Source organism: Mobula hypostoma, chromosome 7, assembly GCF_963921235.1.
Source record: "Mobula hypostoma chromosome 7, sMobHyp1.1, whole genome shotgun sequence".
NCBI classification, from domain to species: domain Eukaryota; kingdom Metazoa; phylum Chordata; class Chondrichthyes; order Myliobatiformes; family Myliobatidae; genus Mobula; species Mobula hypostoma.
Genome location: NC_086103.1, coordinates 62,956,281 through 62,977,256, shown reverse-complemented (window position 1 = coordinate 62,977,256; position 20,976 = coordinate 62,956,281). Strand labels below are relative to the sequence as shown.

The window sequence follows — 20,976 nt, the reverse complement described above, 5'->3', positions numbered from 1 at the left end:
TTTTAGCAATCACGCTGTTGGAGAATATCTGCTATAGACGTAGCCTTTTGCATTTTGTAGAATAGAATATAGAATATAGATTATTCAGTGACTTTTTGAGATACAGTACTGTGCAAAAATCTCAGGCATGTATATACAGTTAGGGTGTCTATGACCTTTCCATATACTGTAGTAATTCTATGTATTGCACTATACTGCTGCCACAAAAAAAGCAAATTTCATGACATACATGAGTGATGATAATCCTGAGTCTGATATGAGTCTCTATTGTGGACTGAGATTGGGAAGGGACAGGGAGAGGGGAATCATGGTTGAGAAAAGGGGAAGGGAGAGGGGAGGGAGCAGGGTGCACCAGAGACATTCTGCAAGGACCAATTGCTTGGAATCAAATGACGCCCTTGCTTGGAGTCCCGGCCCTAGATCCTGTTCCCTAGGAGGGGTCCTGACTCTGTGTAAAGCCACGGCCCTATGTCTTGTTCCCAAGGAGGGGTCCCGGCTCTGTGTTCTGTGTTCCTGTGTTCCAAGTTCCAGGTGCCGTGTTCCAGTCCTGTCCAAGTCAAGGCTTCATGTTCTCATCCAGTATAGGAGCTCCCCCGTCCAGTCCAGGAGTCCCTCGGAAGTTCACCTCGGCAGTTCCCTTGGCAGTCATCCCGGCCCTGCGTCCTAGAAAGGGTCCCGACCCTGTGCTCCAAGGAGGAGTCCCAGCTCTGTACTGAAGAGCCTAATCAAGCTGAGTCCAAGAGTCAAGCCAAAGCTAGTCCAAGAGCCACATCCTGCCCTGGAGTACCTCATCCAGTCCATGTCCAAGGCTCTGAGCGTCCAGTCCATGTCCAAGGCTCTGTGTTCCTGTGTTCCAAGACCAAGTCCTGGTGCCGTGTTCCAGCCCTGTCCAAACATGAGCTTCATGTCCTCATCTAGTTCTGGTGCCTCGCCCAGCCTGGTGCAGGAGATTCCTCGTCCTGTGCTGGAGTACCTCGACCTGTCCTGTAGCCACATCCTGTCCTTGCCTAGACCTGGGTTCTGGTTCTGAGGCCCAACCAAGACCCAGGTTCCAGGTCCTTGTCCAGGCTCTGGTTCTGGAGTTCCGTGTTCCTAGTCCAGGCTCCTCGTTCCAAGTTCCCTGTCCGGGTCCCGTGTCTCTAGTCCAAGATCACCTGGTCCTGAATTTTAGCCTCGTTCAGGGCCTGTGTCAATATCCAGTGTTGTTTCTTCCTTATTCACCTCGCTATCTCGATAAACCTAGTCCTCTTCCTAGTACTTCAGTGCCTGTGTCTTGCATTTGGGTCCGCCATCAACGCCCCCTATATAACAGAACAGTCCAGCCATACATGGACCCAGCGACGCAGACACTGTCGTTTAACTGTCGCCATCCTGGGTTCCCTCCTGTTGAAGACCCTCCCACTTGCCTGGATCATCCATAGTCCAGGAAAGACTGTTAGGTCACCAGAAGGCTCCCATGGGGGGGCGGGGGGAGTGTACTGTCATAGTCCAGTCCGTGAAGTCTGATTCCGGTTCACAGTATGGTCCGTCGATTCCTTATTCCGGGTTTTCCTGTTTTCCCTTGTTCCATTGGGTGCCTTAATTGAGGCACTTGATTCTCGTTTTGGGCTGGCACCTCTCAAACCAAGGATTCCCTGTTGGACTGTTCCCTTCCCCTTCCTTCTGAAGCCTTGTCAAGTTCAACCGCTGGAGTGAGACTGGAGCCTTGCCAAGATAAGGAACTATCTTTTTGTGTCCCTGTGTTTAGTGTCTGTGTCAAAGAAGAGTCCTTGCCCTAGATCCTGTTCCCTAGGAGGGCTCCTGACTCTGTGTAAAGCGCTGGCCCTATGTCCTGTTCCCAAGGAGGGGTCCCGGCTCTGTCCTGTGCTCTGTGTTCCAAGTCCCAGGTGCTGTGTTCCAGTCCTGTCCAAGTCAAGGCTTCATGTTCTTGTCCGGTCCAGGAATCCCTCATCCAGTCTAGGAGTCCTTTGGCAGTTTACCTCGACAGTTCCGTTGGCAGTCGTCCCGGCCCTGCGTCCTAGAAAGGGTCCTGGCCCTGCACTCCAAGGAGGAGTCCTGGCTCCATACCCAAGAGCCTAACCAAGCCGAGTCAAAGAACTGAGCTAAACCTAGTCCAAGAGCCTTGTCCTGCCCTGGAATACCTCGTCCAGTCCATGTCCAAGTCTCTGTATTCCTGTGTTCCAAGACTAAGTCCAGGTGCCATGCTCCAGCCCTGTTCAAATCTGAGTTTTGTGTCCTCATCTAGTTCTGGTTCCTCGCCCAGCCTGGTGCTGGAGATTCCTCATCCTGTGCTGGGGTACCTCGTCCTGTCCTGTAGCCACGTCCTGTCCTTGTCAAGATCCTAGTCCCGATTCCTTGCCTAGACTCGGGTTCTGGTTCCAAGTCAAGACACAGGTTCCGAGTCTCAAACAAGTCTCAGGTTCCGGGTTCTTGTCCAGGCTCTGATTCCGGAGTTCCGTGTTCCTAGTCACGGCTCCTTGTTCCTAGTTCCCCGTCCAGGTCCCGTGTTTCTAGTCCAAGTCCTAGCCCAGGCCCTGAATCCTAGTCTCGTCCAGGGCCTGTGTCAATGTCCAGCGTTGTTTCTTCCTTCTTCACCTCGCTATCTCGATAAACCTAGTCCTGTTCCTAGTACTTCAGTGCCTGTGTCTTGCATTTGGGTCCGCCATCAACGTCCCCCATTTAACAGAGGAAGGTTTTTCACTCAGAGAGTGGTTGGTGTGTGGAATGCACTGCCTGAGTCAGTGGTGGAGGCAGATATGCTAATGAAATTTAAGAGTCTACTAGACAGGTATATGGGTGAATTTAAGGTGGGGGGTTATAATGGAGTCAGGGTTTAAGGGTTAGCACAACATTGTGGGCCGAAGGGCCTGTACTGTGCTCTACTATTCTAAGTTCTATTTGTGTCAGTAACTTGAGTTCAATCCTGTACTGTATGTGTAGAACTTGTACATTCTTCCTGCGATCACGTGCATTTCCCCAGGGTTATCTAGGCTCCTCCCACTTCCCAAAGATATGCAAGTTTGTAGGTTAATTACCCCGAGTGTGTGGGTAGGTGGTAGAATCTGGAGAGGGTTACTGGAAATATGGGATTAGTGTAAGACTGCAGCAAATGAATACATGTTTGGTCACAGAGCTTGCTTCTGTACAATATGACTTTAATGGAATAAGGAAACACTGGACGCACTTAGCAAAGACTTGCTTTTGCCTTCACTGTAGAAAATGTACAATGTACCAAATAAAAACAATTTAATAAGAGTGGGACTCTTTAAGTATTCAAGTGTTTAAAATAAGTTATCAATTTAGTACAGATAAAGTACGAGAGAAATTTATGTACATTCCACTTTAAAAAGGTGATATTATGGAAGCTCAAGTGGGCTTGGGTACAAGTGCCTTTTCCTGGAACTTGTGGAATGTTTCTGATCAATACACCTGTTATCAAAGGAGATAGCCATCGAATAATATGTGGTCCTTGGCTCAACTCATCCGTGCTGACCATGGTGTTGATCAAGCTAGTCCCAAATCCCTTGCAACCCTTATCCAAATGTCTCTGGAGAAGGGTGATTGTGGATGGTGTTTTAATTGGCCTCCATTCAGGGAAGAAGTGGAGAGCCCTCAGAACATCCTTGTGAGGAGTGAAAGTGTATAGAGATTGCACAACCTTTGTAAAAATGAGGCATGGGAAAAATGGGTGCAGAATATAGATCTGGTCTGTTGTCCCTTATTGCCGAATGATTGTAGCTCAATGGCAAGAAACCAGAACATTCATTTTAAAGGAACTGCAGCAAAAAAAAAACACTACCTGAATTCCCAGGTATCCATAAAGTATCAGAGCATCATTTATAGTACCCCCTTTAGTACTACACAAACCCATTAAAACTACATGTCCAAAGTCTGAGAAAACTCTTCAAAAGAAGGTTGTGAATCAATGGAATTCTTTAGCCTAGAGGGCTCTGCTTATATATTCAGGAATGAAATGGATATAGTTTTGATTTAAGGGAAAGGTGCCAGGCATTGATTTGTAAAGAAAGGGCATCATATCATTTGCCTCGATTCAATGCTAGTATATCAAGCCTATCTCTTTAGGCAAAAATAAAATTTGAGTTGTAATGTTCCTGGAAGCTTCCAGTTGCACATAAAAGGACTTGCTTTAAATAATAAATTATAGTATGTTTTACCTTGAGTAATTTTTAATGTATTGCATTGTACTGCTGCCACAAAACAACAGATTTCATGACATACGTCATTGACGATAAACCAGTTTCTGATTAAATTTCCTGTAAATGCCTCAAAACACTTCATATGATGAATTACAAAGAAAAGTTTAATGATAGTGGTTATACAAACAATTTGGAGAAACTATTTGTTTACATACCATAGGAATTAATGGTTGCCTGAATCATCTGTTTCAGCTGCTCCGAATGAAAGCCATTGCCCAGAAGACTATTATAGCTTATGCTGATGTGCAATACAGAAGTATGTGTGCTCATGCAGGAAATAACTGGGGCAGTGAAATTAACAAGATGCACAGGTTTTAGCTGCTCTTTGTACCTCAAAGTGGTTAAACAAATTCATGATACTACACACTACTAGAGTAACTGAACACACATCTTCATTTAAACCAACAACTCCTACTGTGTTATCAATAGCGTAATGGAAATTTAGATGCCCATCTGAAGAGGCATCTGGGATATTGACTAACTTATCCTCTGAAAGACCCATTTCCAAAAATGCAACACTGCAATGGTGTTTGAACCCAATTGTGACTTGGGCATTGGACTGGGTCCTAACTTTACAACCTTCTGATCGAAAAAGGAACACTCTAAACCAAACTGGAGGTGTTATACTCATTAAACATTAAATTTGGCTGTTGTAATTTTCAGAACTTATCTCCTTATAAGTAATTGTAATCGTAAGAATTGTAATTGTTTCTCAGGTACCTGTGGAGCACTTGACTCAGCTTTGGAGTCAACAGATAAACTAATTTCTGCGCCCCGTGCAATTGTTTTCTTCAGATTCTCCTTTACTTGTGTTAAATGGAGCTCCAAGTTCACTCGCTCAGTCTCTTTAAGTTTGCATTTTTCTTCCAGTATTCGTATTTTCTCCTCCAGGACAGATTGGGATTTTTTACCTATGGAAAAATTACATACATTAACGCATGTATTTTCTAGTTGATGTTTTTAACATTATTTTAATAAAGGATTTCCAATCACTTGGGCCCAGGAATCCAACAGCACCTGAAAATACCTTCTGAGGCAATGCTATAGGGTGGATATACGTCAGTTTGACATGAAGTGATTTCTAAAGTGCTCAAGGTTCAAAAGATTGCCCGTGTTAGTACTGGTAAACTTTGATATGGATGCACACTGTGCATAGGACCAAATTCTTGTCTTTACAATCTCCTTTCAAATGGAAACTCTGAAGAATTGGTGCTTAACATACTGGGGCTTCTTCTGTGGCTGCCTTCCCTTGCACTAGGGGAGTAGAGAGGCAGTGGTTGGCTAGGTACTTACACCGTTTATGTGTGAGAGAGAATAAGCTATAAGGGTGCTGAGAGATAAGGAGAAGGAACTAGGACTACTGGAATTACTTCCCAGCTGAATGTCTCATTATTAGAAAAACATATGAGGCAAGTTTCACCACATATATATTGACTATTGGAGGTGGATATGTGGGCTACGTATGACATGGTTTGGACCTTTAAAATCCTAGGATACAAGAAAATGGGAATTTAATGAAAAACACTATTTTGTTGGTCTCTTTGCTGCTAGAACCCTTGATAGTAGCCCAGGTAGGTTTGGGTCCTTGCAGTACAAGGTCTTAGTCCTTCAAGTAAGGTCCTTGTAGTGTCACACACACAAAAGGCTGGAGGAACTCAGCAGGTCAGACAGCATGGAGGGAAATGATCAGTCATCGTTTTGGGCCAGAACCTTTATTAGGACTGAAATGGAAGGGACAGAAACCAGGATAAAAATGTAGAGGGAAGGGAGGAGTATAATCTGGCAGGAAATAAAAACTGAGTCTAAGTGGGGGGAGTGGAGGTAGGTGGGTGAGGGAGAGAGGGACAAAGGGAAATGCTGGAAGGTGATAGGTAGAAGAAGTAATGGATTGAAGAAGGTGTTTTTGGAAGATAAAAATATCTAGATCATCTCAAAATTTCAATCATGATTGAATTACTGTGCATGTGCCAAATGCACACTGTACCCAGTTATGCTTCATAAATGTTCTACTAAAGTTGAAATGCCCTAAATTGGACCAATTGCATTTGACGCAAAACATTAACGTTAGGCTTGGTCGCAGCAATTAAAAATGGGTATGCCTGGGCTTCAATACTTTCAGTCCAAAGTTAATGCCTTGCTTTTAAAAAAAATCTTCCTGCTGGTATTCTTTCCTTTTCCATCAAAATCCTAAATGGGATCAAGTGATAATGTCACCAGACACTGCACATCACCATCTTGCTCTACAGGCAACACTTCCTCAGCCTCAACATCTCTCCGTGATAGAAGTTATGTTATTGCCACCAGGAAGATAATTGAGAGTTGTACCTATAAAATTGTTGGCTAGTTATTAGTAAATCTGTCTATGATTTTGTTACCATCAATACACACTTGTAAATACACACCAGATGTTCAAATACAATTATTCCCACAGATAACAGTATGGTACATTTTACTTACTTGCAACTTAATGCCAGGTTACATGGACAAGATTTTGTTCTTGTCATCATTCCAAATGATACCTAATGTAACATATTCAGGTAATACATGAATTTGTATGCTACCTTGATTTACCAGCAACCAATTCGCAACTACCATTGAAGGGGCCAGCAGATGGCATGATCCTGATTTCTGCCAAGGACACTTTTCAGATTGCCAGGAAATTTGCAACATTTGTATGGTTATTTTCCATTTCAAACAAAATATACAATGGAAGCTTCTTCATAATGATTGCTGGGAAGAGCTTGGTGAAATGGATTGTAATTCACTTGTCCCTTCATTTTGTGACGCTGTATACTGGTGCTACAACATAAAGGAACTCTGGGGATTCTCAGACTTTCTCTAGTATATATTAACTCCACTGGCTGTCTGGTACCTTGATTTTATTGAAAATTTCACTGAGTAAGCAGATTTATGTTTTGGAAGATTGGTACATTTTGTTTTGTTAAGCAAGGGAGGCTAAGAGGTGCTGTTATGGAGACGTAACAGGTTTAGATAGGGTAGGTAGTCAGTATCTATTTCCCATGGTAGATACAGTCTAAAACTAGAGGACATAGGTTCAATGTGAGAAGGAGGAGGCTTAAAGGGGATCTGAGGGGTAAATTTTTTCACACTAAGCATAGCTGTATCTGGAATGAGCTACCAGATGAGGTGGGACAGGCAGGGGCAGTGACCACAGTTAAAAGGCATCAGGGTAGGCACTCAAATGAGCAAGGGACAGAGGAATGTGGAATGCAGGTGATAAGTACAAATAGACACAGAAACAGTGGCTGAAGGGCCTGGTTCTATGTGTACAACTCTGTGAACGAATGATTCTATTTGCATACCTTTTTTTGTTTTTTCCAGTGACGTACATGATGATACTGCTGCATCTTCATTAGCTGAAATACACAAAAGACTATTGTATGCTTAAAAGACATTGGCACAGGGATCAAGCAGCATTGCATGGGACAGTACTGGAATGGGAAAGCAATGTAAAATAACTTCCATCCAAACTACAAGGATGATCCTGAGCTTACAGTTAACTATCACTTGTATTCAATAATAATAATAGTAATAATTGGCATCGGTTAGTCTCATGAGACCACGGATTTGCGCCTTGGAAGGTTTCCAGGGCGCAGGCCTGGGCAGGGTTATATGGAAGACCAGCAATTGCCCATGCTGCAAGCCTCCCCTCCCCTCTCCACGCCACCAATGTAGTCCAAGGGAAGGGCATTAGGACCCATACAGCTTGGTACCGGTGTCGTTGCAGAGCAATGTGTGGTTAAGTGCCTTGCTCAAGTACACAACACACTGCCTCAGCCAAGGCTCAAACTAGCGACCTTCAGATCACTAGACGAACGCCTTAACCACTTGGCCACGCACCAACACTGTATTCAATAACAACACAAACATTAACACTAAGATCTTCTATTACATTGAATTTACAACACAGTCATAGGCCATTCACCCCAACCTGCCAATACCAGCTTATGTTTCATTTGAGTTCTCACATTGTTTCTCATCTGAATCTATCCTTTTCTTTCTTATGTGCCTGTCTGTCCTCTGCTTAAATGAACCAACCGCCACCTGGGGTACTGAGATCCACATTCTCACCTCACCACCCCACCCTTCTCGAGTAAAGAAATTTCTTCTAAATTTCCCATTGTATTTCTTGGTAACCCTCTTGTACTGATGGCTTCTAGTTATGCTTTTCCCTATATGTGAAATAAATTCTCTCTTTAATTGGTTTGTCAAAGCGTTCATAATTTTACATATTCTTTCAGGTTCTCTCAGTCTTGTAAAAAGGGCCCCAGTCCGTTCACCTTTTTGCGATCTAGCTTTCTGCCACTAGGTGGCAATAGAAGCTTTAGGAAAAAGCAATTGAAACCGAACGGTTTGTCCGAACATTATACCTTTTTCATCTTCTGTGTACCTCATTGCAAAAAAGTGTGAGCTGATAACATTGGGGATCTGAATAGGGAAAGTGAACTCCTTGACCAATCCACTTCAAGGAATATGACAAATCTTGCAATTAGAGTGGGTGAGTTCAGTGTCTAAGGAGGTACAGATTTTTAAATTTCTAAAATCTCCAAAATAAAAACCACAGTGAATGTGTTTCCATTGGTATTTCCAGTGACAATATTTCTATTTACTAATCCAGGGATACTGACGTTGATTGTGGTGGTGTGGGAGATGGGTTATCTGAGATCAGTTGACTTAAAACAAGTCAGAGGTTGAACATGCCTCCTTCTCATCTCTCTCCCATCCCCCATCTCCTTCTCCACAGGATGATTTCTTAACAAATTATTGGAGAGCTTATCATATTTTTTTTTTCTTTCCTGTTGTATCAGGCCACTTCCTTCCTGGAACAAAACTAAAGCTACAGAAACTAATTGCATACAAATCTACTCGCCATCTCCATATGAAATGTTTTGGAAGATAATTGTCTTCTACGATAGGCATTAAATAAATATGATACACTCTGTTGTGACTGTGTACGAAGTCACCACAGAGACACTGAAGCTGGAGGATATAGAAGTCTTTATCCAGCAAAACAAACAGGCATCATACTGGAGACACTCTCAGAAGTGGAGGCTCCCTGTTGCAATATTGCCTGATATTTTTATATGCTAAGGGGCAAAGATAATGGCAGGACAATTCTATAGTCACAATGCTTCCTTTGAATTACATATAATTTTCAGACACCTAAATCTTCCCACGTATACTCCAGACAGCCAAAATGAACGTTAATCACTGATGTCTCTGAGCTGCATGCATGCATATGTGGGGATGTTGTGGGGATGGAACTGGACTCTCTGACGGTGGTGTCTGAAAAGAGGATGCTGTCCAAGTTGCATGCCATCTTGGACAATGTCTCCCATCCACTACATAATGTACTGGGTGGGCACAGGAGTACATTCAGCCAGAGACTCATTCCACCGAGATACAGCACAGAGCGTCATAGGAAGTCATTCCTGCCTGTGGCCATCAAACTTTACAACTCCTCCCTTGGAGGGTCAGACACCCTGAGCCAATAGGCTGGTCCTGGACTTATTTCCTGGCATAATTTACATATTACTATTTAATTACTTATGATTTTATTACTATTTAATTATTTATGGTGCAACTGTAATGAAAACCAATTTCCCTCGGGATCAATAAAGTATGACTATGACTATATGCAGACATCTCAGGTCAGTGAGTGTTTCTTGCTTCACAGTCACCCTAGTTTGCAACTTCAAGAACACTATTGTTCTGGGCATTTTAAACTCAATCTATCGTTCACATTCAGATCTGAAGTCTGGTTGCTATTGAAATTAATATTTGCTATATACCATAACTCCAGAATGTACCCTAAAACACTGGTCTACATGGTTTCAATTCCAGCTTTACAATTAAGTTCGGCTGAAGCTTATTTCTAACTAAATCTTTGACTCAATGCAGCAGAATAAGAACATTGATTTTTTTTTTGAAAAAGAATAATCCTATGCATAATGTTTACTACTTTCACTGTTACCTACTCAGGCTGTTACAATGATGCAGCAGGTGGTACTGCTATCTCACAGTTCCAGCTATCCAGGTTTGGTGCTATCTGTGTGGAGTAATCAATTTTTCTTTGTGACAGTGTGGGTTTCCTCCAGGTATATTGATTTCCTGTCATCACTTTAAAAAAAAACTGCTGGTTGCTGGGTCAATTACTTACTCTAAATTACCTCTCGTGATGACATGTGAGAGAAGAATCAAAGCGTAGCTGATGGCCATGTGAGTGAGCATAGGCTTCTGGGATACAAGCAGGGGAAATAGGTTTGTTCATAGACTCAATGAACCAAATGGCCATCTTTGTTGTAATACTAAAAAATATAATTCACTAAGTGAATGATACCAGTACTCACCTAACACCGAATAAGCAAGCATTTGAGAAAGTATGTTTTAAGCTGTACCTATGCATTCTTTCAGAGCCCTGCGGAGATCCTTCTTTTCTTTTCGGAGCTGCATCAGTTCTTTACGAATTGAATCCTTCTGATTCTCGAGTGATTCCTGTTCGGACAGCCATCTCTTTGCATCCTCCTCTGCTCGAGTCTTCCCATATTTAGACTGATTTGCATCTAAGAAAGAAGAATGGATTAAAGCTACAGGTGGGCCAAGTTTCAGTTAAAGGATTTTGATTGCAAAGTGCATTGTGATTCTGAGTTGCCAAGGACGATACTTCTGCTTAGATTCTGATCCCTAATATGATTTGTATTCTGTTTAGTTAATTTGATGACATTTTAACATTATTGGATAGCTGGTGGTGAGGGGAGTGGGGAGAGGGGATGCACATCAGCAAGAGAAGAATTTAGAAAAATATTACAGAAAAAGAAATCTCCTTCAAAACTGTGAAAAAATATTGTACATTGACAATTCTCCCCAAAGATACATTAATTTAGTAGCAGTTAATAATAGGGGAGCAATCAGATACTGTAGATCTGCAATTTTAGCTAGTCAGATATCAAAGATAGCTATCTCGCATTCTAACAAAACATTGAATGAGCAAATTCGTTACTGTTCAACGAGCTATTAACAAAGTAGGAAGTAATAGGTAAGACATATACATTGAACATCTGCTGACATTATATATTAATCAGGTGAACTCAGTTTGTTTCTTTAAACATTAAACAAATGACCTAAATAATAGCTTTGCTTTTAGTATTACTTAGAGATTCAAATACCTCTCGGAGGATATTTTTCACTTCGATGCAGTACTGTATTAAACAGGTTTATGAAGCTAATTTATCCCAAAGTCAAGTTGCAAACTGTGCAACCACTATATGTAAATGAAATATTCCTTCCTAAATTAATAATAATGCCATTCACTCACAGATTGGAATTAAATTAATTTAGGATCTCGAGTTATTTGAGACAAATGTTTATGTGCATTGCTAGATTTCTGGGAAAGCAAAGATGCATATTAACAAACTTAAAAATATTACTTATTTTGTATCTGAAATGCCAGCTGAGCTACTGTGCAGGTAACAGTGAAGTCTAACCACTGAGTTGGCTTCATAATAAAAAACCTTTACTACTATTATTGTTATGGAAAGCAACAAATTACGAGCTCCCTTATGAAGTAATTATAATATCTCATATGACACACCACAGCTTACAGGGGCTGTAAATATAACATTAATTGTGCTGTTTATCTACTCAAGTTTTGCTGTTAAATGGTTATTAACAGCTCATAAAAGTGAAATTCCTTTCTGTGCACTGGCATTGGCCCTTTGTGTCCATTTTGATATTCTCACTGGCAAAGGAAAATACAAGTCCCAGGGACTTTGAGAAGATTTATTCCTCCATTTTCCCGTTAGCCTTGAATTTCTGAGTGTGGTAGATATTTCCCTCTACAGAAAGCAAGCTCACCAGCTGTATGACTAGCTACTACCGAGACATGGATGTTAACACAAGCCTGGTGTGAGCCTGTCTTTAATCTCAGCACCTTGTCATCATGTGATGATGGCTGTGTGGCCACAGGAAATGAATGTGGCTGTGTACAGCTCTTGGTTCAAATATTTCAGTCCCATATTAAATGCCAATATTTTCTCAGTGACAGTTGCTTTTGAGTGACGAGAGCAAAGACCCAGCTCTCATGTTTTTACAAATGGTTTTACTTGTATTGAAACATTTTCTCTTATTTTTACAAGGGTTTGCTTTGGGTATCTAGTACCTCAGTTGATTCAGATGTGAGTTTAGATCACCACAGTACCCTCCGATACATCCAAGGCATACAAAAGGAATGCTACTTACCTTTCGGAGGAGAGAGAAAGCAGGAGGTTTACACAGAGTTTACCTCAGGCATCCTCACCAGTTGGCAGTAAAAATAAGGATCTGGACAAGAACCAATTACATAGCTCTTCCAAAGCCTTGGTGCATGCACAATAGAATGAAAGAATCCCTCTATTGCATGATTCTCCAAGCATTCAACCCAATGGAAATTAATTCAAGTCTAGCTAAATAATTAGGCACATAAATCTAGAAGTGACACAAAATAATATTGGGCTACTTCAAATTTCATCCCAGTAAAACAATTTTTTTAAATTAACACTATTCTCTTGTAATAAATGGTATCTCCTGGTTCCACAGGAATGGTCATAATAATCAGTAGAAGAGTCACAAGAAGAGCCTTATCTCTTCCTGCATATTATCAGGTTTAAGGCATTGTCCAGAAATCTAGCCACACCCGGCTGGCAAAGTGCTGTTTCACCACAGCCCTGGGAATATGGAAGTTCCTTTAGTTGGAAGCCAAGCTCCACTCCTCTTGAATTTTAAACAACCATCACTGCCATTGCTGTTTACAATATTACTACAGGGTGTACTGTTTCTGCTCAAGAAGAATTTAATTTTCTTTACTATTTTCAACTCCACTAATGTAGACCCATTTATATATTAAATCTCTATTAAAAAGGATCGAGCAAACTGAAATTCCTTTTGCTTTAACTGTAGCTAATACCCTCATACAACAGAACATGTATTTTTGGCAGAAAACATTTTAAATTAAAAGCTTAATTAACATTGTCTTAATTTCCTTCATGTCAGTTGTGATAACAGAGACTTATCCTGCTGAAGCTTCTATTTACTTGACATTCTGGAGCTATCAATGGCAGTGGGAATTTCTTCATTTGAGAACAACTCAGGCAATGAACCAATGATCCAATGAATTAACTCAATACATTTAAAACTTTAAGTACAGTCAGTTGGTATAGAGTTATTTTTACATATTTCTAACGGAAAGTGCCAAAATTTAATAAGACTGCAAAGGGATAAGTGAGAACAAAACTGTGTGCTTACTTGAACCCTGACGTTTAACTTTGTTTTGAGAATTTGTTTTATTTGAGGCATCATTTGATGTGAAAGCTTGGCGAGTTACTTGCGAGGTGAAAGGCTGCTTCTGTTCTTCAATCTGAATAACACAAGACACAATTGTGAAGCAACAATCCCCTTCAAGCTGCAGAGTTGACACTTGTTAACTACTGAGGCATAGCTGGTTTCGTCAAGATCCATGCAATGTATTACCAAGAAGTACCAAAACGCTCGATTGGCGCAATCTGACTTCCACTGAGATCCGAATGGAGTTCCTACTCCTTGCTGTGTCCTTGTGTGTTCACCACAGGTGCTCCAATTTCCTCCCACATCCCAAAGATATACTGGCTAGTAGGTTAATTGACTATTGTAAATTGCCGACTGTGTAGGTTAGGTAAGGATTGATGAATACGTAAAAGAACATGGGCTACAGGAAAATAAGTGAGGGAACAGAACTGATAGAAATTTTGAGAGCCAGCACAGGCTGGATGGCCTTCTATGATGTCATAAGAAATGTAGAAGGATAATTGGAGAAAAATTGCTTTTGCCACATGGTCCCAATGCTGGTCTGGACCCTCTGTACTTTGCTTGTCTCAGACATCTACTGAAAGAAGAGGCAAAGCTGGGGAAAAGAAACCATTTTTTTTGCGGGGGGGGAGAGTCTACTCTTCTCTTTTCACCTTGTTGTTAATGTAATCAAAAGAATTTACCACAATAAGTGGGGCAGCAGGTCTGGAAGGAAAAGCAGTTAACATTTCATGTGGAAGACTCTATAGGCTGATTTATACTTTTGCGTAGCGCTACACCGTAGCGAGCATGCGTAGTTGTGTCTGCGTCGCTCTGCAATTCACCGCCAAAATGCTAGTTGGTGGTGGCGTTTCTATGCCACTGTGTTGAGTTTCTTTGTGAGAGACATGGACGAGGAAATGCATTTCAAATATTTTCGGATGTTGGCAGGTAGATTTGACGATTTGGTTCATCGTCTCCAACCATTTATTTCACATCAGTTTACAGACATGGCGGAGAAAAGCAACCAGAAATGCGTATGAGGAAATGTGATGCTACCAAGCTGACCAATCACAGTTGTTGCGGTCTGCGTCGCCGGACGTGTAGTTACATTTTTGGGGAGGTGCACGTCACCTAATGCGTAGGGTACGCAGTACCTATGGCGTAAATTTGACGCACAAGTATAAATCAGCCTTTAGCCACAACCAATCAATGCTCTTTCTCGTCTCGCAGTTTTTTCCCAATCTGTTGAGCCCTTCCAGCATCTGTTTTTTTTTGCTTCAGATTTTCAGTATCTGCAAAGTTTTGATTTTGAAAGGAAATTTGCCATCTGGCTACTTTCATGACTGTATTAGCATCTGTAGCACCTGGGATAAGAAAAAATAGGAGTTGGTGTTGGTACAGTATTCAATTGCTATTTATCATTTTCAAGACCATGTAGAGAAATGGGAGGTTGGGGTTTAGTTAAATACCTAAATATCTGACCAAGTGTCACTGCCTTTGAGAGGGAAAATGCAAGTGCAGTATGTTCTGATACCCTGTGGGATCTTGCCATGCACAATTGGCGGTCATATTTCCTTCAATTCCAAAAGCTGTCACACTTCTGAAAGTGTTGCTTTGGTTAGATATAATAAGATGCAATATGAAGAGTCTTTAATTCTTTCTTTTGGGATCTGTCTGAGAGAGGAAACCAAGTAAAGACCCATTTGTTACATATTACATTTTTTCAAAATACTTTCCATCTGTTTGAATGCTTATTAAACATGTCCACACACCAGTAATAATCAAAAGCTAAAGGAATGCAAAAACAGGATGTTTTGTTCTATTCAGATAAAAAAAGAAACTCACTATGGTGTATAAGTGGAGAGGGGTAGGCTTTACAAGATTTCCTCTTTATAGGTTATCACCCTATTGACAAGAAACTTTCGTCGACTAAGTATTATGCATTTGTGAATCTATTGTGTATTACTGTGCCTACTGGGTCTTTTCAGCATTGCAGCTTCAGGAACTCACTGAATATATGCATGGTGGGGGAAAGAACCATTGATCCCATGAGAGTCCAGCAATCACATCCTTGCTAGTCTACCACAATTAAGAAAAACAAAGGCAAAGCAGGTTTATGAAACAGATCTTGTGAGGAAAGGCATTGAAAGCAGCTGTTTTCTTTTCAAAAGGCTCAATTCCCACTGTATTATTGCCCCTCCCCCATCTCCCCCCCCCCCACCCAACCCACCCTTCCCTCAGTCTGGGAAGTACTCTCTGGAGACAAAAGTGGGAAAAGCATTTGTTCCTGTGAAAGTTTATGGGAATAGCTTCTCAGATCAGAGGTGGACCTGTGGTAGTCATAAATTATATGAGGCTCATAGGAAACTGGAGGCCTGCAAAGGTTAAATAGTCTGGCTTTTATGTCACACCTGTCAATAGCTTCCATGCTCATGCTTAAAGTTTGTTGGAAGAACACAAGTTTTAAAGACTGCTATAAATTTAATATGAAAATAGATAAGTAGTGAGATCTGTCAATGGCATATCTGAAATAGAATCAAAGAGTGGACGGAATCAAAGAGAAACAGAAAAAGGCTACTGAAAGTAGTGGATATAGCCGAGTCCATTACAGACTGAGGCCTCCTCGGAGTACATTGGCGTGGAGTGTTGCCACAAGAAAGCAGCATCTATCATCAGAGACCCTCAGCATTCATGCCATGCCCTCTGCTCACTACTACCATTGAGTAGAAGGTGCAAAGTTCCAAGTAAATTTATTATCAAAGTACATATATATCACTATATACTATCTTGAGATTCATTTTGTCAAGGTCAGAAGCCTTCAGCCCCACATCACCATGTTCAAAAACAGTTATTATCCTATAACTAGCAGGCTCCTGAACTTGCATGGATAATTTCATTTAACACTACTCTGAACTAATTCTACAATCTACAGATTCACTTTCAAGGACTCTTTATGACTCATGTTCTCAGTATTATTTTTATTTGCAGCCTACCTTTGCCCATAAGTGTTTATCAGTCTGCCTGTTTTTTGTAAAATCCTATTATTTCTTTTTTTCCCTTGTAAATTCCTGCAAGAAAACGAATCTCAAAGTAACAAATATAGACTTTGATAAAAAAGAATTGGTTTGAACTTTGAATGATTGAGAACGTAAGATCATCCTAAGAGTGATAATTTCTTGTGCAGTCACTATAAAATCTGTTTAATTTCTATTTTTTAAATGATAACCATTTCTCTTCAGAACTTTGAGTTAAATTTTAATCACCCACCTTGTCCCCAGCCAATGAAATTGGCCTGTGGGTGCAGATATTAAAAAAAAATTATCTGCTCTCTGGGCATGAATTTTTTAACCTCTCTGCTCCACAATATTTTACTTCTTCAATTTTTGAAGCTGGTTCACACCCTGATGTAAATGGTTGTTGGCACCCCATTGCTAATTTCAGAAAAGCATTTGAATGTACAGTATGACAGATCAGTTAATTCAGAAAGGGAACAATGATGAGGTTGAATGATGTGACGTAAAGCTGTATCAGGAAAATCTAGAACCTAAAGAAAAAATGCCCGGCTTTCCTTTGTTCTTTCTTCTGAGAGGAATGTGTTAAAGCATAATAGTTGGCCAAGGTGTTCCCCTCTGTCATCCTCCACGAGCTTGCCCTGGCCACAGCAGTATGGAAAACAATGTTCTGTGAGTTTTTAATTACCATTGTGTTGAGATGTAGTTGAGATTGAGTTTGTCAGTGGCTGCTGGAGGAAACATCTGTGAAAGTTTTCAGCAGCAGACCACTTTCTCATTCACCAGGAAACTAATGTGAAGTTGCTACAAAGTAAAGGGAAATTGCATTTAACATACGGGTGTGGGGATGACTGAGGCCTGTCTTCATATTTCTTAAAAGGCTTCATAAGCTAAAATTTTACATTCATTGGGGTTTTGGATTAAGTCACATTAGCTGACAACAACTCACTGGTATCGTGTAAAAGGGGTGTATGAGGTCTCCAGGGAGAGATGAGCACCTCTGGTGAAAGGGCTTGTCATGTCCATTCCAGACTGGCTCACTCACTTTTGGCCCCCACTGGACACTAGGATCTCAGCTGTGGCTCCAAATAGCTGTTTGCAGGTGACAGTGGCCACAGCGCAGTAGACAGCTTTAGCAGGCATGCTAAACCAGCTGAGGGTAGCCGGAAGCCTCACATCCCAGTGAGATAGAGACATGCATGTCCCAGCATACAAAGTCAGCTGGGCTGGGTGGATGAGATCTACAGTGAGATCCATTGGCCAGGAAGGTGGTTCTGCAATGCTCCGTGGAGAGCGGAGGGCACGATGAGGCACAGAACAGTGGTCATCCACTGCAACCAAGGAAGACCTCAGCTTGTGACACTTTTTTGTACCAATGAAAACTGACTCCTGAGATCGAGAGAGTCGAACAGACCCAGTGAACGGCTTTTCCACTTTAAAAACTCTGTCATCATCAGACACGATGGATAACCACCTCATTATGTAAAAATCACAGTTTGACTTTTAGTAGTTTCATAGCAATTATGTGAAGGTGTCCAAGAATCCCTGCGATGGCAATGAGATGTTAGAAAGAAACTGAAGTGAATTCAATTGCTACATAAGGGCACATGAATCAGCAGTCACAGCAAGCCGTTCTACCCCCTGAGCCTGCCCGGCCATTTAATAAGATCATATTACTTCAACTCCCAAGGTTCCAAGGTTGTCAAGCTGAGGAGTGGTAGTGGGGATAAGCTCCCACTACCTAAAAGTGCTCCTCACGGCGTGCGCCTCAAGTAGCCTCCGACAACCAAGTCCAACTCCTGGCCTTCTCGTGTGGCTTAGCCTCTAAGCCCTGCAGAACTATTTCTACTGACCAGAGAAGGGGCGAATGCGGGTCCTGGTGCCTTAAAATCAGTGCTTCAGGTAGATGGAGCTCGTCAGCTTGGGAAGGCAGTCCATCTAAGAGAGGGAAAACTCTGATTTCAAACCTCCGCTGCCTTGCGGCCGTACCCACTCATGGGAAAGGCTTCGGGAGTAAACCCTGAGGACAAATCCAGAGCTGGAGTCCCTAAGACAGTCCGATGTTGCTTTCAACCTCGCTCTGGCAACTCCTGCGACGACACTATCGGCCCTTGCCCTTCCCTTGGACAACATCAGTGTTGTGGAGAGGGGAGACTTGCTGCTAGGGCAACTGTTGGTCTTCCATACAACCTTGCCCAGGACTGTGCCCTGGAGAGACTGAAGGCCAGACTTTCCAGGCGCAGGTCCATGGTCTCGCGAGACTAACGGATGCCATCCAGATTACTTCAACTCTCATTCCATTCGACCTTGATGACCTTTCATTCTCTTGCTTATTAAGAATCTGTCTACCTCTGTCTTAATCATTTTACAGATTACACTTCCATTGTCCTTTGAGAAAGAGTCCCAGACACTCATGACCCTCTAAGGAAATACTTTGTCTCATTTCCATAGACGACCCTTATTTTTATATATTGATTCATTGATTGAGATGCTCAGGTAAGTAGAAACCTTATTTGTCCACCTTTATTGCTGCAGGAAATAGAGAGCAGCTATTTTTAAAAAGCAGTTATGAGAAATTGTCTCATTTGTAAATATAGCGCTCACACTTTTTGGAGCCTTCAACCAAATCACTTAAATTGCGTAGAAAACATTGAAGTCTCAGTACTGATCTCATTTATTACACCTTGTTAAGTGAATAAAGACCTACTTATTGCCTATTACTCACCCCATCTTCTATCCATGCTAAAACTGGTTAAATGTATATTTTTCCTTTTATAAAACCACATTGACATTGTTTGTTACATTAATTTTTCTAGTCCCTTATTATAACACCTTTTATTATGGCTTCCTACAGGGATGTCTTAACTACTTGCATTGAATGATATCTCCACAGGTCCTTCTCTGGGATAAGGTTTTAATGTGTTAGAAAAAGTACCAGATGAAATCTTGTTTAAAGTATGTGTTGATAATATAAAACCCATATAGTTAAAAATGGGTTTAATCAGAACCACCACAAAAAGATTAAAATTAGCTCACTGTACTGTATTGTACATGAACCTTTGCTCTCCTGCCCCACATCTCAGAGAGTTCTGCTCCCACCATGCCACTGAGCTCTTCTTCCGCTGCCTCCGTCTCTTGGCCTACTTCTTCGGCAAGGACTCTCCAGCCTGCACTGATGATCTCTTCTCCCATCTTCAACCCTCCTCCTCTTCCTGGACACCCCGCTCTGAATCTTTTCATAGTTAACTGCCAATGGACCATCAACTGTCTCGAGCTCACCACTCCTCTCTCTAATTCCAACCTCACTCCTTCCGAACACACTGCTCTCTGCATTAATCCCGATCTCACCATCAAACCCACAGATAAGGGGGATGCTGTAGTAGTCTGGAGCACTGACCTCCACCATGCTGAGTCCCAGTGACAACTGCCAGACACTTCCTCTTACTTACCTCTTGAACACAACCCCACTAAGGAGCACCAGTCCAGGTAGACCTATTGTTTCTGCTTGTTCCTGCCCTACTGAACTTGTATCTGTATACCTCGACTCAATTTTATTCCCCCTGGTCCAGTCCCTTCCTACCTACATCTGTGATCTTTTCAATGATTTCAAGTTCCCTGGCCCTGATCATTTTATTTTCACCATGGATATCCAGTCCCTATACACCTCCATCTCCCCCACCTGGAAGGCCTCAAAGCTCTCTGTTTCTTTCTGGACACCAGACCCAACCAGTTCCCCTCCACCACCACTCCCCTCTGTTTGATGCACAACTTGTCCTCACTCTTAATAATTTCTCCTTTGGCTCCTCCCACTACCTTCAAACAGAAGGTGTAGCCATGCACACTAGCATGGGTCCCAGCTATGCCTGCCTGTTTGTCAGCTATGTGGAACAGTCTATGTTCCAAGCTTACAGTGGTATCGCTCCCCAACTTTTCCTTTACTACATCGATGACTGCAGTGGTGCTGCTTCTTGCACCCACGCCGAGCTCGTCAACTTCATCAACTTTGCCTCCACTTCCACTCTGCCCTCAAATTTACCTGGTCCATTTCCGACACCTCCCTCCCTCTCTGTCTCTATCTCTGAAGACAGCTTACCTACTGATACCTATTATAAACTTACTGATCCTCACAGCTGCCTGGTCTATACCTCTTCTCACCCTGTTATTGTAAAAATGCAACTCTCTTCTCTCAATTCCTCCATCTCTACTGTACCTGGTCTCAGGATGAGGCATTTCATTCTAGAACTAAGGAGATACCCTCCATCTTCAAAGAAAGGGGCTTACCTTCCTCCATTATCAACGCTGCCCTCAGCCAAACCTTTTCCATTTCGCACGCCTACCCTCACTTCATCCTCCCGCCACCCCACTTGTCTTCACCTACCACCCCACCAGCCTCTGTGTTCAGCGCATAATTCTCTGTAACTTTCACC

General features: G+C 41.9%; 1 protein-coding gene across 3 annotated transcripts in view; it reads right to left on the bottom strand.

Annotated features, from left to right (window-relative positions):
• Positions 1-20,976, bottom strand: part of LOC134349352 (actin filament-associated protein 1-like 1) — a 209,034-nt gene that overhangs the window by 5,863 nt on the left and 182,195 nt on the right. For all 3 annotated transcript variants that reach the window (XM_063053532.1, XM_063053530.1, XM_063053533.1), the window contains exons 15-18: positions 13,518-13,629; positions 10,637-10,801; positions 7,541-7,594; positions 4,938-5,128 (exon numbers count right to left, since the gene is read on the bottom strand). In XM_063053532.1, the coding sequence (XP_062909602.1) occupies positions 4,938-5,128; positions 7,541-7,594; positions 10,637-10,801; positions 13,518-13,629 (522 nt within the window). The remainder of the gene's footprint in view (positions 1-4,937; positions 5,129-7,540; positions 7,595-10,636; positions 10,802-13,517; positions 13,630-20,976) is intronic.